The 16,066-nt window shown below is 33.6% G+C and overlaps 1 protein-coding gene across 1 annotated transcript; it reads left to right on the top strand.

Moving 5' to 3' along the window:
* The first annotated feature begins 5,242 nt into the window (after positions 1 to 5,242).
* LOC120009487 (flowering locus K homology domain-like) lies at positions 5,243 to 15,461 on the top strand. Its single transcript, XM_038860100.1, has 7 exons — positions 5,243 to 5,416; positions 6,478 to 7,105; positions 9,158 to 9,410; positions 11,454 to 11,602; positions 11,688 to 11,969; positions 13,431 to 13,625; positions 15,111 to 15,461. The coding sequence occupies exons 2-7, from the start codon at positions 6,488 to 6,490 to the stop codon at positions 15,291 to 15,293; spliced, it is 1,680 nt and encodes a 559-aa protein (XP_038716028.1). The 5' UTR covers positions 5,243 to 5,416; positions 6,478 to 6,487; the 3' UTR covers positions 15,294 to 15,461.
* The last annotated feature ends 605 nt before the right edge of the window (positions 15,462 to 16,066 follow it).

Raw genomic sequence — 16,066 nt, 5'->3', positions numbered from 1 at the left:
TTTTTTTTAAAATACTATAGAGAATTATGTATATAGTTGGAATCGAACCTTGGGCACACATGTCTAACCGAGTCGATTGTCAACCAATCCAACTCTCGTTGGTTCAAACTATGTAGTTGTTCTGTTTTGTTTAAAGATTTTTTTTTTTAAAAAAAACAAGGTTTTGAAAATCGAACCGATCATTGAACCAAAAAATTTATCGATTCAAGGTTTAAAGGTTCAACCGGGTTCAAATCGGTTCAACATAGTTAATTATAAAATATATATAATATAAATATAAATAATAATTATAAAATTTTCATACTTTATAATACTAACAATATTAGAAATGTTAGAATAAATGTAATAATACAAGTTTTGATATATTGAATTAATGTATTCCTTTAAACAAATAAAGTATTATAGCCTAATTGGTTAAAAATTGATGTTATGAATGAAAGAATATGAGTTCGAATCCCATCAATAAAAAGTTTTAAAAAAAATTTACATTTAATCTAATGAGTGATGAGTCAATTAATATTTTTATTAAATACATCATGTTTTTTATCAGAAACAATTGAATAAATTATAATTTTGAAGTAGGTAGATGTCACAATTGAATGTATTATATTCAATTAACTTCATTACCTAAATAAAAAATATCTTGTAACTTAGTCAATAAAGAGGTTTGACCTTTAAGGAAAGGTCATGGTTCTTATCTTATTAAAAATACTAGTATTTAGACTCGTGCGATGCACGAATAATAATTTATTTTTTTTACATTTGCTCATAGAAGAATCAATACAAAGTAGGTTCTAGAAAAATATATGCATAATTATTTTTGCTATAGAATATTGATTTACAAAGATATTGCTAATAAAGATTGGATTATGGGTATATACTATATAGTTTTTTTGAACACCTAACATAAAAATTTCAAGGAAAAGAAACAAAAACATACACAAATAGAGTTGTTAATATATATATATAAATATTTGCAAATATAAATAAATGTATAAACTTTTACGGGACAGATGTTGGGAATGAAGAGGCATAAATTGGGTAAATGAAGTTCAAATAATATATTTTTAGAATGCTACATTCAAGTTTATAGTAAAAGAATATTCCCTATAACTAAAAATAAATAATCTTAACAAAGACTTAAAACGGAAAAAAAATTTGCATGAGAAGACAAATATGTTTGAATCAACATAATACTCCATGCGGTTAATCTTATTTTTTTTATGCAAAATATCATATAATTTAACTTTTTTAAAGGGTATAACACATGAATCTAAATCAATAAACATGATCAATTTCTTGGCTTTGTCATATGAAGTACAATCAGATAGATATGTAGCATATAAAATAAACTCAGGCTTATAGAATGTGTATTTCCTAACCTTTTGTTAAGAACCCCAACTACAATACCAAGTTAAAATTTGATAAACTCTTGTAGAAAAACTTGCAAGTAGAGCAAAAATAAGAATTTGTTGATATTGATATTGATAAAACCAATGCAAAAAAAAAGCGAGGAGAAAGATGATCGTAATTTACCTTTTTTTTAATATATTATCATATTCTTACTAAATTCAACAAATATAATAAAGATAATTGAGTAACTTATATATAATCGTACAAATACATATATTCAACAAAATTTTTGTAGATACACTACTGACATTAACTTTAAATTTATAGTAAGAAATTGAAGTTGATGATAATAAAAAATTGACAAAAGTGTGGCATCCTATGTTTATTCTGAAACACCTTTTTGAATATTAAATTACTTGTAGTATCACGTAGTCGTTATTCATCATTAACAATCAATATCTTCAGCTCATTCATACTTTTTACCCTAGAGACTGCAACATATAGTGACCATGACTGAAAATTAGCCTTGACAAATACAAACTCATATAAGAAAGTAATTGTCCTTTACTTTTATTTATTTTCATTGAAAACAAATAGTTAATGTATATTGTCTTCGTTGAAATTTAAATAATAACTGAGAATTTGATTGATGTATGATCATTCAAGTAATAAATACTTTGTAACCCACCTTACTCTCTGAAATAACCTTAGCTTCTATAATGTATTTTTCCAATTGTGTTATTATCAATATGGTTCTATTGCATAAACTAAAGTCTGATCAATAATTTTAAGCAGCATGCCTGAAACACCTATCTTCAATTTGAATTAATGGTCTGGAAGACCAAAAGATATAATTCTAATTATTTGTTTGCCTTTCGCACAACATTAATTAATTGTCCAATTTAAATTAAATAATTTTTGTAATTTGTATCGAGGATTGTTTCAATAGGATTATATAATTAACATTGATCATATTAATATAATATCATGTTTTGACTGAGAGATCTAATCAAATTCGTATCATAGAGCCTAGTGGAGCATTCCAAAGAGTTTATTAATAAGTTAAGAAAATCTATTGGTGCAACCAAAATCTTTCTTACTTGTTGAAATATTAAAAAAAAAAAAAAAAAAACTTAAGCAATATTTTTGTCCTTGATGGCTCCTCTTCGACGACTCTCCTTCATATCCTTCCTTGGCTTTGGATGTCTTTTTTGGTGAGCTTGTGAAATCAAAGTCTGAAAGGAACGCACATAAAAGGGCAATGATTACAATTTTACATTTAAATCATTTATTCAATTATGAAGTACCACAATAACAAATCAAAGGATACTAAACTAATACCAAAAATAATTCCAAACATTTTCGGCAGTCGAAATTGAAGCAGACATTACCATTCATTAAAAAAATATGGGATGTAAAAGAATTTATAAATGACATATAGCAAAAATAATATACAAACCACTATCGATGAACCCAACTGATTGCATAGCCGGTAAATAGGTCTGCAGACCACTATCGATGTATAATAACTCACCAGACAATAAAAAAATCCTTCAATTAGAACTGCATAACCGGATCCATATTGTTTCTCAGCAATATTATTTCTTATCCGCATAGTGTTTCTCAGCAAAAGGATCATGCACAGTAATAAGCTTCAGACCTGAACTCAGCAATCAAAAGGCAAAGCTCATATTAAAATTCAGAAGGTTGATTAATTCCAGTAATAGTAGTAATTATCACAACCAAACCACGCAAAATATTAGACATTTATTTAAGTTATACATTATAATATTATATGAGGGTGTGTGTATATATATATATATATATATATATATTCCAATTACCTGTGTTTCAATATTAATCATGGATACTGAAGAAATCTTGGTACCAAGATAGAACGGATGTTCAATGTAGCAAAAGTTACCTTTCAAATCTGTTAATGATTTCACCAACCTGGAAAACTTATGTTCATAAGAAAAAAGTTGTACGTACACTGATTTGGTCAATTTGCCATCTTTATTAAGGCAAGCAATCTCTAGTGTTCGATCACCTTCAACATTCAAACCTGCAAAAAAAGGTGAAAGTAAAAAATTAAATCCATGCCCATAGTACTTTAATGCACTACATCACAATTCATTAAACATAAAATCTATGAATCAAAGTTAATATAGATCAAATAATAAATAATCACTTTGAAAGAAAAAGAAAAAAAAATCATTACCTGTCATCTCTGAGTTTGTCAACATGAGAGGAAACTTGAAATCCGACGAAACCATCTTGACTGAAGCAATTTGACTCCGCTTCTCATTCTTTACCATAGGCCCTATCAGAGTTGTTTCTCTTCTCCTTTCTCTTTTCTGCCCCAACAAAGCTAAATAAAACTGTTCATGAGAAAGCTAAATATATAAATATAAAGTGGGAGTAAGAGTGAGAGTAGGAGAGACAGAGAAAAGCGGGAGGTAACTTTCAAAATTACCTTGTGGTTACTATTGAGGAAAAGAAAAATAATGTTGCAGAGAAAATACATAACAGACAAACTTGCTAGGTATTTATGGTTGCTGCAACACAAATATGTTATAACTATTATCCTATTTTAAAAAATTATATCTTTGAGGTGTTGATTATCTACGTTTAAATATGCTTGAATTGTTAGTTATCACAATTATTTTGAATATATTTAAATATATTTGAAAAATCTTATTGATTATCACAATCTTTTTTAATGATAAAGGATAAAGGATAAATTTAAATGGTTGTTAGAAGAAAAACGATAGAAATTCAAAAAAAGTTACGGTTATAGCTATAAACACATTAACAATTGTTCTATTATAATGATGATTAAAATATCAATAAATAGTAAATAAAAAAATATCTAAAAAAGTATCTTGAAAATTTGGGAGGGAAAAAAGGCTCAAGTGTATCCTACTTTTATATATATATAGATTATTTTCTACAATTTCTTTCTAAACCCAAAGACCAACCGGTTCATGCAAATCGGCCGGTTCAAACGGTTCCAGATGACATCGATTTTACATGTGTTGATCGGATATAGGCCCGATCACTGGTTGGACCGATTCGGTCCGATTTTCAAAATACTGAGAAAAAACATCAAATTCTTGATCGTTTGCTTTTTTACGGTAAATACTGGTTCAACCGACCGGTTTTCTATAATACCGATTGTTTGATTTGAAAAAATTTCAAAATTGAGAACCGATTCATGTAAACCGACCGGTTCAAACGATTCCAGATGACACCAGTTTTACATGTGTTGATTGGATACAAACCTGGTCACCGGTTGACCCAGTCTGGTTCGGTTCGGTCCGGTTTTCAAAATACTGAGAGAAACACCATCAAATTCTTGATTGTTTCCTTTTCTACGATAAATATCGGTTCAACCGGCCGGTTTTTGATAAATACCGGTGGTTCGATTTGAAAAAATTTCAAAATTCAGAACTTTTTGATAAAAAATAATAAAAAATAAGTAAAAAAAATTTAAAAGAGTAAAAATTAAACCTAATTGAGATTTAAATAGTTATGTTAGTCTTGAATTTTTATAATTTATATAGTTATGTGGTATTTTTTATAAGAATGTTTGTATTTTTTATAAGAACATTTGTTAATTGAAAATTAAATTTGATAATATTTTGTTGAATTTGAGATTGAGAGTGCTATTATTGTGGTTATTACTTTATTTGGATAGATTTTAATTTATAGTATTTTTCTAAAAATTTATGGATTTTCTATAATTTATTATTAATCATCAAAAATTTTAATTAATTAAATTAAACTGGCCGACCGATCAAACCGGTTGAATTGGTTAAACCGGTTATCGATGATCTATCGGTACGATTGGAAATCCGATTTTTAAAACATTGGTCGTAGGATGATTATGTTTGTCAAATCAACGACCAAGCGAGCACCAAAATCTTTTCTAGTACACACGAGCTTCACTCTCTATAACCCTCATAGGAGATCGCAATTTGCTTCCTTATTTACGCCCAAATCACCTCCACGACGCATTCTACTTCAATTTTTGCCGATTGGGTTAGCTCTCCTCACCGATGTAAGTCAATTATGTTGTCTCTATACTTGTTTTTATATTTTTAGGGTTTCAAGAACTGCTCTTTCGGTAATGGCTCCAATTTTTTGTTTCCTAGGGTTTCTTCTTGGTGATTAGAATTTTTTATTTTTTTTGCCTATTCTTTGGTTGGTTTTGGTTTTTCCTATATTAGTTTCCATTAAGAAGGTTTTTAATGCAGGGAAGTGATTAGGATGCTGTGGTTTCAAATCTATTTTTTTCGTTATGAAATCTGCGAGATATTATTAATTATTTTCTTCGTTGCTATTTATGCATTTGGTTTTCATTTTTATAGTAGTTTTCGTTCTCCTCTTCCTTGTATTTGGTAGGTTAGGTGTTCCAGTTATGTGGTCATTTTCTTCCATTGTTATAATTTCTAATTGTTTGTAGGTTCTTAAAGTTCACTGCTGGATGTTGACTATGCATATTACATGCCAAAAGAGTATAAATTGTACTAACCGAACTTTTCCATTAAGTATAAATTGTACTGTGATGATTCGGTTCATAAAACAATTAGAAAGGATGGTCTTTGACTAACTAGAGTCACAATGGTGAATATCCTACCCATCATTAACCTGCTAAAGGAGAAGTGTGTATTTTTGTTGGATGAATGCCTTTATTAAGTCCAGTTTTACTTCTACCCTCACTCTTGAGTTGCATGATGAAGCTTGGTGTGTGGCAAGTGCATGTGGCATCTATGCTTATGTTTTGAGGTGTTTGAGCCTTCCCTGGGAACTTGTCAAGTATCATTTACTAAGTTTTTTCGTTAAAGGAAATGTGAGGATAGTTGTTTGTGTCCCCTTGTTATCATATTCTTCTTCTTCTGTAGAAATTAGTTGCTTCAGACGGTACATAATCACTTTGTTGTCTCTTGTTTCACATTATTCTTTGTCCTTTACCATCTGTTATTTCATCGAAAGCCTGCAGTACGGTTTTATCTGGAATCCAAATGCTTATCACTAGGCATTATAAGTAGCACAATTTGTTGGACTTCAGCTGTCGAGTTCTGTGATTGATGGTTTGTGTTTCTTGTATTTTCTATCCAGTTCTACACTAATGGCAGAGATTGATCAAAGTTTGACTGAGGATGATGTGGCTCATAATGGTGGTCACAACATTGATCACAACATAGAGCACAATACTGAGTACAACATAGACCACCATGTTGATCACGCTGTAGATGACAGCATTGATTGCGGAGCAGATCAGAACATTGATCATGGAGTAGATCAGAACATTGAACATGAAGTAGATCGGGACACTGATTATGGAGTCGATCAAAACACTGATCATGGCGTTGATCAGAACATTGATCATGGTGTAGATTACGATGTTAATCATGGTGTAGGTGAGACTGCTGATCACGAGATAGATGACAGCATTCCTCAGAACATAGACTACGACTCAGATCATGATGTGGATCATGGTGTTGATCAAATAGCTGAATACTCACAGCCCGCGGATAAACAAGGACATGATGGGGCTACAGTGGCTGTAGGTGGTGAAAAGAAGTGGCCTGGATGGCCAGGAGAGAGTGTCTTTCGTATGTTGGTTCATGCACAGAAGGTTGGCAGTATAATTGGACGCAAGGGGGAGTTCATTAAAAAAATTGTTGAGGAAACAAAAGCTCGGGTTAAGATACTTGATGGTCCTCCAGGAACAGCTGAAAGAGCTGTAAGCTCTTTGTCTCTATTCTTGGTTTACTTTTACTGTTATACATCATGTGTTAGTTTGTGTTTATTCGCCTTCTTGTTTTGCTATCTCACTCATAATATATAGTGCATCTGTTAATATTTTTCGTATTTAAGTATATCTTTTGATAGCCTGATTGTGATTGTTAATGTGAGATTGCTAAAGAAAATGATTAATTCCGCTCTCACCCTCTTCTTCTCACATTGCCACTCCATTTTCCACAGAAGTTGGTTGCCTACTTGCCTGCAACTGTTTTAGCTTATTTCTTTTGATAACGTTTTCTAGGTTGGACAACCTTTTTTAGAATAGTGAATTATTTGATATCACGTCTGAAATGAGTTGAATGGATGTGAACCATAAAGGAAGCTCATCTGTAACTTTATATTTTTTTGATATTACATTTATAAGATCCAACATTCATTTAACTTTTTCATTATGAAGAGTTCTGATTGCAAACTGATAAATGAAATTGGCAAGAATACCATACTGGGTAAAAACTCCCTGCATAATGGCCTCATGTAACCATTTTATTGGAAGCTATGAAATTACATGTTAATATTGGAGAGCTGAGAAGCATGTGGCTGTTAATGGTTTGTCAAGCTTAAACTATTTTTAATCCAGCATGGAGACCATGGTTGTGCTGAAATTTGAACTGTGTGATGTCTATTTTTTCAAATCTGTTTGGTACGCCTTCAAAACTGGAGTTGTCTAGCAAATTTGTTGATTTGTGTGAAGATGTCAGGAATTAGAACTTTTTGCAGCACATACGTCTCCCGCGAATGTGGAATAATTTGTAGTCTCCAGACAACTCTTAGAAGTAGAAGGGCTGTGTAGTTGTTAAGTGAATCCACTTGGAGAAGCTGCAAGGAATTGGTTTAGATAAATCAAAATAAAACCTGATCTCACTTGGAGAATTTGTTATAAGTGAATCCAGGGCAAGAAATTTAGTGAAGGAGGATGCCCACCAAAAAATCCATAAATATGAATAAAATTCATTATATTGCAGTAACAAAATGAATCTGTGCAGGTTCTGTTGACAAATTTTAGGGCAACGAACAATGATCAATAAGAACCCAAATTGAAGAATCAAAGATCCATATTTGCAGAGATCGGCATTAATCATTTGCAAAGTGCTGAACAGTTGATCTGGATAAACAGAGTCATCTTGTACGGACAACTGTATTGAGAAGCTCTTCATTTTCTCTGGTAACTTCACAACCTAGATGATTGATGTCTTGCTGTAGATTTCAAATGCCATAAAGGAACCCCTAAGGTGATGTTGAAGATAGCATGAAGACAATGCTTACAACAAAAAACCGGACTAAGCACTCAAAATAATTGGTCAATCTCAGTGAAGTTTTCTCTGAGAAGGCAATATTTGTTCCCAAGCATTCCTCTTTCTTATAAAATCCTATACATTATTTATAGGCATGATGCCCTAGGTCTTTAAAAGCATAATCTTGTGAGGCAGGGTCTAGGTGTGAAGTGTAACAGGCTGTTGCTAGGAATTAATAACTTTTGGCTGAGTTCCTGAAGTAAGATTGCAATGTTTATATTCGTGTGAGATTCTATGATCAAACAGCATCATAGGAAGCAATGAGTTAATGAGATTGTTCGAACTGACCATTATGAAGTTTTGAAATAGTGTATACATTTGTATATAAACAGAGAGAGACACCTGATGCACAAGGCTCCTTTAGCAGTATTGAGATCTTCAAAAATTGGGGGTACACACCCTTAGCCCATATTTTGGAAAAGGATATTTCTATCTTCTCTATTTCTCGATTGACCTCTAAGTTAGTAATATGTAAAAACCCTTCTATTACAATTTGCTGGTTCTAATTCTTCCTGAAAAGTCGGAAATGTTGCATTTGGTGCTGCTTAAGGAAGGTGGCCATTTTTAGTTTTTTACCTGTATGTATACAAATTGGGATTTGTATTAACTTCAACCATGTTATATTCCTTTGTATTTTGTATTATGGACTGTGCCATGAATTTAGTCCAATTTTTTCTGCTGATGCTGTTTTTTAAAAGGTAATGGTATCTGCTAAGGAAGAGCCAGATTCTTCTCTCCCTCCTGCAGTGGATGGTCTTTTGAGGGTCCACAAACGCATTGTTGATGGTTTAGATGGTGATTCATCACATGCACCGCCATCTATTGGGGGAAAGGTGTCAACTAGGCTTCTTGTACCAGCATCACAAGCAGGGAGTTTGATTGGGAAGCAAGGAGGAACCGTGAAATCCATTCAAGAAGCCTCGAATTGTGTTGTTAGAGTCCTAGGAGCAGGTTTTGTTACCCTCCATCCCTCTTCCCATTTTCTTTTTTCTCCATGCTTGTTTCTTAATTTGTTTTGTAGGCTTATTTTGTCATCTTGATTTCTGAGTTATTTTAGATGTAATTTTATTTTTCATATGGAAGAATATATTACATGCTTTTTTTACTTCCTCTAACAGTATATTTTTATTGGAATGCTGTGATTATATGTCCTTCATGGTTGATTGACCTTTGTATTGATTTTTGTAAACCAATAGAGTTTAAAATTTGGTTCTATTTTTTTGTGGAAATGTTGACATACAGTTTCATGGTGGTGATGAATGAGAGATACTTGCTTGGTATCTAACCTTTTTCAATAATATTTATCTCTCTTCTCAAAAGGATAAAAAAAAAAGAAGTATCATTTGAAAGAAAGAGAACCTTCAACCCCACCTACGGCCATGCATGTTTCATGTTTTCTCTCTAAGTTATGATTGTCTAACTTTTAATTTGTCCTTAAATTCGAATAAATTTTAATTTGTCCTTAAATTCGAATAATCAGATATTGGATTTTGTGATTCATAAACCTGATTTCCTTGGAAGATCATTTGTATTTTGGGCCCTTGCTTTTGGGTGCCTCAGTTTCATTATTTTGGTGCTTTGGTTCTGGCTTGTTGCCTTATCTTTTTTTTTCCTTTCATTGGTTAAAAGAAAATTGTTGAGAGTGCATCCAATTGGCTGCCGCCTATCTATGTAGATACATGGCTGTGTTTGATGCATATAGGAAGAAGTACAAAATTCAAATATTATGGGACTTGGAGTTGTGGTCTTCTTAGGAAGTTATAGTCTTTACAGTTGGGTTTGAGGTATGAGTTTATGTTTCTTTAGGTTAGAATAATAGTTGGGTCTGTTTTATTTATTCTTTAGAAGTAGGAATATCATCAGGATTCCTATGTTTCTTGAAATTTGAAATTAATATTTTTAGGTATTGTTATTAGTTTTTGTTAAATTTAGCTTATAGTGGCCATACACTCTCCCTAAAAGGACCTATCAGATAAAGGGGAGGGTACCACATATATGCACATACAATTCACCCAAACTAGACATTTGAGACATTTATCTCTTAACACTCTCCCTCACTTTTGGCCTGGACAATTTGAAGGCCTAACAAGTGCAACAAACGACCTTACCTCCACCTGTTTCTTTGGTCATGGTTTGCCCGTTTGTTGCACTTGTTGGGCCTTCAGATTGTCCAACCTATAAGTGAGTGGAAGTGTTAAGAGATAAATGTCCAACATCGTCTAATTTGGGTCAATTGTATGTGGTTATAGTGGCTCATACACTATCTCCAAGAGGGCCTATTAGATAGAGGAGATAGTACCTCATATATGCTCATACAATTCACCTAAACTAGACGATGTGAGACATTTATCTCTTAACACTCCCATTCGCTTGTGAGCTAGACAATCCGAAGGCCCAACAAGTGCAACAAACGAGCAAATCATAACCCAAGAAACGGGTGGAGGTAAGACCGTCCAAGAACGTATCACTAGGGGTCTGCTACAGCACCATGTTAAATTTGGCATATAGTGGTCCATTACTCTCCCTAAAAGGACCTATTAGATATAGTAGAGGGTATCACATACAATTCACCTAAGCTAGATGATGTGGGACATTTATCTCTAAGAGTTTTATAAGTATGGTACTTAGTCAAGTCTAAAGTTTAATAGTTATTTAGTATCTTTTAAGAATTCAAGTATCCATCTTTATGAGGAAAGTTTTATAGAATTTGGGTTACCACGTAGTCTATAACCTCATATAAATATTTTCATAGGACTTCTTGTAAATCGGAGCTTTTTGATGAATAATATATGAATTCTCCGTGGGTTTGAACCCTAGAGACTCCAATGAGTCTGTTATCCCGTTCCTCTTCTGGTCTAAATGTTCCTATTCTTGATTTTGCTATTCTTATTCTAATCTAAATTGGACTCCAAGGGATCTCCACCTTATCTACATAGATACATGGCTGCATTCCTGAAAATCTTATTCTTTATATATTTTGGATGGATTGCGCAGAAGATCTACCTGTCTTTGCTCTTCAGGATGATAGGGTTGTTGACGTGGTGGGGGACCCTTCTGGTGTCCACAATGCCATTGAGCTAATTGCATCTCATCTCAGGAAGTTTTTGGTTGACCGCAGTATAATTCCTCTATTCGAGATGCATGTAAGTGTTCTATCTGATGCCATTGCAGTGAATTTAAACTGTTACAGCATCCGTGGAAGAAAATTTAATTACATTTTTTTACCAGATGCAAATGGCAAATTCACCAATGGAGCACATGCCACCATCACATCAGCCCTGGGGTCCGCCTCAAGGTCTTCCTCCAAGTTCTGGCGGAGGTCCTGGTTTTGGACCTAATTCTCAATATATGCCGCCACCTCCTCGGGAACATGATAATTACTATCCTCCTCCTGACTTCCCTCCCATGGAGAAACAGCCTCATCAGGGTATATCTGCCTATGGAAGAGAAGCTCCAATGGGGGTTCGTGCATCTTCTAATACCCAATCAGCTTCTTCAATGATCACGCAGGTTACGATTTATGATCTCTTTCTGCTTATATATCCCATCCTCGGTGTTAGTAACTGAATAAGAGTAATTTGAAATTTTGTTCTTCTATTTATAATTTGATAGAATAACCAGGCAACTTAACATTGCGGTCGTTGCGTACTATTCTAATTAATGCTAGGACTGCTGGGTTCATTTAAGTCAGATGCTTGAATATGTCTTATCATTCAAAAGGAGGGAGAGGGTTGTACAGGAGGAGGAGCAAGAGAAACTGATGTAGGCGATTTGCTCAAATAATAGCATTTCATGTAATGATTACATTTAAATTTCTGTTGGTCCATTTTGATCGATACTGTCCGATGAATTAGCTTGCTCTGTTAGGATGGGGGGTTCCAACACGACTTTGCCTTGGAAAGATTGCAGTTTAATAAAACTATTTGATGATTTTATGGAGCACCACTAGGTCAAGTTGTCAAGTTCCCCACATTTTGCTATTTTTTATGGATGCTAAAATTTTATAAAGGTACCAAGATGTTGCAAAAAGGAACGACAAGGAGGCTAAGCTAAAGGCTTCAACCAAATCATTACAAGAGACAGACATTTCAACAAATTAAAGAAATTTCCTGCAAAGATATCTAGATTAGTTTCTGTATTGTTCAAAATCCTGTTGCTTATTTCTTTCCAGATTAACCACATAATTTCCATAGGAATAGATTGAAAAAGTCTTCTCTTAGCTTTACTGTTGCACAGTTGAACAATTGAAAAAATTCTGATGAACTAGCTCTTAGTTGCTGATCAGGGGATGTTTTTTGGTTTCATTTTACTGGCTCGAGGGATCTGGTTGATGCTGTAGTATCTATAATAGTTTTAGACTAGTCCAGGGCTTCCGGGCCTTTTTTATGTGGGTGGGGTCTGGGTTGGGTCATGGGTGATGGGAACCTTGACTAATGTGGGTATGTTAGGGAGTCATTATTTCTTACAAATCATTTATTCTTGACTTTAATTGTTTTTCTTCTGGAGGAGTACGATTGAGTAATCTATGCGTGATATAAGGAGCCTTAGAATGTTTGTACAGTCCTAATATGTAAAGTTGACTGCACACAAAGTAGGGATCAGACATGCATCCTTTCCTCTTTTAGACAAGTACATTTTCTTTTCTTAAGCATTAAACTTCAGATTGCAAGGCATTAACATCAGGTAAAAGGTAAAGGTAAACAACACCGGGGAACAAGGCTCTTGCAGTCACAGTGGGCCAGATGTTCGCCTGTAAGGTGATACCATTACATAAGAAAAAATGGAATTAGATCTTGGAAATGATCAACACAAATAGATGCTGCTCATAATATTTTTTCCCTTCCTATTTATCAGAAGCATCCAGCAGTCCACACCAGTGCTTTTGAGTATTGGCCGTCTTCAGGAAATTTAATTGCTTCGTATTAGCTAGAACTTAGAAGCTCTAGATGATGTTTTCTAATTTTCTAGCAGGTTACCCAGCAAATGCAGATTCCCTTATCTTATGCTGATGCTGTTATTGGGACGGGTGGTTCAAGTATTAGCTATATCCGCCGTGCAAGTGGTGCGACTGTTGCTATACAAGAAACCAGGGGTGTTCCTGGGGAAATGACAGTTGAAATCAGTGGAACAGCTTCCCAGGTCCAAACGGCTCAGCAGCTGATTCAGGTAATTATTCCTTGCCTTACTATTTAGCTATATCCAAAATTGGTTTCTTTTTCCTCTTATAGCATTCCCATTTCTATCTGAAATTCGGAATAAGTTCAATGCTCGCATAGCTGCTATTTTTCCCCCTAATTGTATGTATACATGTGTCATGTGAGCATGTCTGTGTATGGTGACTTTGATTGTTCACCCTATTTTAGCATTGTTTATCTTTTTCCTATGTATTATTCTCATTTCTGTCTGACCAAAATCATTGTTCATCTTACTGCTGGTCTGCGCAATTGTCTATACAAGGTTGAATGTGGTTGTATATGGTTGTTTTAAAAAAAATTAAATAAATCAGATACTCTAATCAACGTATCCCGAACGTATTTTTAAGGTGTCGGAGCGTATCCGTGTCCGACACTGACACTCAGTCCAAAAGAGAGTGAAGTATGTGATCTCAAAGAATATTGGCAAGAAGAGCATCCCATTATGATTAGTTGCGTTCAGTTGTCATATAGGATGTAGTATTTTTGACATTAGTATTTTTTTTCAAAAATACCTTTTAATTTTTAATGACATTATTTATTAACACTTCTCGGATGAATTTTAGTAAAATATATTAGTTGCTCCATTTTTTTTCATCAGTATAAATATCAATCTTGGTTTTCTCGGTTTTAGTTGCCTTTGTAATTGTTAAGAGTTGTATCTGTTTTTAACAATTGCAATAGAATAAAAGAAAAATGGTTAACTTGGTATTCTTCTCTGTCCATTCAAAAAAACTTGGTATTCTTCAAAATGTTATATGTATATTTTGTCAACATCTAAAATTGATTACTGATGGGGTCCTCCTCCTCCTGGATGTCAGTTGCCATCTAGTTTCTAGTACAACCCCACAAAAGAAATGGATGTTGGTGAAAATAAAGGATATGAGCTCTATAGAATTAGTGAAGAATGTTGCTTTCGATGGGAAAATTGACCAAGGAGAATCGAATAACTATTATAGATTTATGCAATTGTCTCCAAGTTTGGGATGAAGATTTTGATAATGATGATACTAGTCATGGTGTTTGGAATTGATTGCGATACATAGTTTATATATTTATTGTAATATGAGCTTATTTTGATGTATGCTTTTGATTATTTAACCTTACAATGATAATTTACACTGTATTATATGAATTGACAAAAGTGATTCTATTATATTGTTGAACTTTAGGCTCTATTATAGGCTGTTTCTATCCTTCTCTCTCAGAATTATGCTATGTTCGGTTTGATTGCTTTTCGAAAAAGAAGCAAAATCTTCTTCAATTGGATTACTGTTCAAAAAAAGAAGAAAAAAAAAGAGAAGAAAATACTTTGTTGGATTTACTTGTATGCAGTTTTTCTGACCGTAGCATTAATGCTGCAAATCTATTATCTATAGTTGCAACTTGTAGAGCACTCTATTATGTGATCTCTATTTGATTATGTGCTGCTCATCACACTAATATTTTTATGTTGCAGAATTTCATGGCTGAAGCAGCTGCTGCAGCACCAGGACAAGCACAACAAGGCAGATCCGCAGACCAAGGTTACAACCCTTACGCATCACATGGTTCTATGTATGCATCTCCCCCATCCAACCCGGGACATGGGAGCCACACAGGAGGCTATGGCTCAGTGTATGGTTCAAATTATGGGTACTAAGACGGCCTGTATTGGTTTTTTATCACTCAAACTAATTTACTGCGTCTCATTAAAAGAGAATATAATCAATTATATGAATGACAGATGTAATGGTAGACTTTTGTTAGGTTCTCAGGTAATTTGGATGCTTTTGTTTAATCATTGACTGTTTTCTATCACCTTTCCTTCGACCTTTTATTCCATGGCTCTTACTATCGAATAGAGTCTCTCCGATCATCCTTGAAGCAATGATTTCTGTAGCAATTTCTTCGTTGTTGTGTGTCTTTGAGCTTAGCTGATCTCTGATTATAACAATCAGTGTATAGATGTCATCCATGACTAGCTTTGAGGATAACTCCAAAGCACGTAGTAGACAATTTGTTTCCATTTTAAGTGTAGGTTTTTTGGAATATATCTACTTTGGTGGGCCCAAGATATATCCTACAGGGGTGGAGAGCCGACTTGGTTTGGTTTATGGATTCGATCTCAACCTCCGTATAAACCTATCTTGGATGGATGAGTTTGGGATTGTTTGTTTTACTTTTGTTTATTTTTCTTAAAATTAGGGTTTGGTAAATTTTTTAGAAATATTTTATATGCGGTAGTGCTAAATGTTCCAACAAAAATTATCCCAATTCTTCCTAATCCTACATGGCACTCCACATTAGTAGTTAGATTAGTATTTTGTCTTTATATAAATATTCACGCTATCTTTTTGTTCTCTTTCACCCTTCTCCCTCCCACTCTCACAAAATAACCTCCACCACCATTTTAGCTGTTCTATCCGGCGATCG

The sequence above is a fragment of the Tripterygium wilfordii genome, chromosome 11, assembly GCF_013401445.1.
Source record: "Tripterygium wilfordii isolate XIE 37 chromosome 11, ASM1340144v1, whole genome shotgun sequence".
Classification (NCBI taxonomy): Eukaryota; Viridiplantae; Streptophyta; class Magnoliopsida; order Celastrales; family Celastraceae; genus Tripterygium; species Tripterygium wilfordii.
This window is presented reverse-complemented; position numbering and strand designations above follow the sequence as displayed.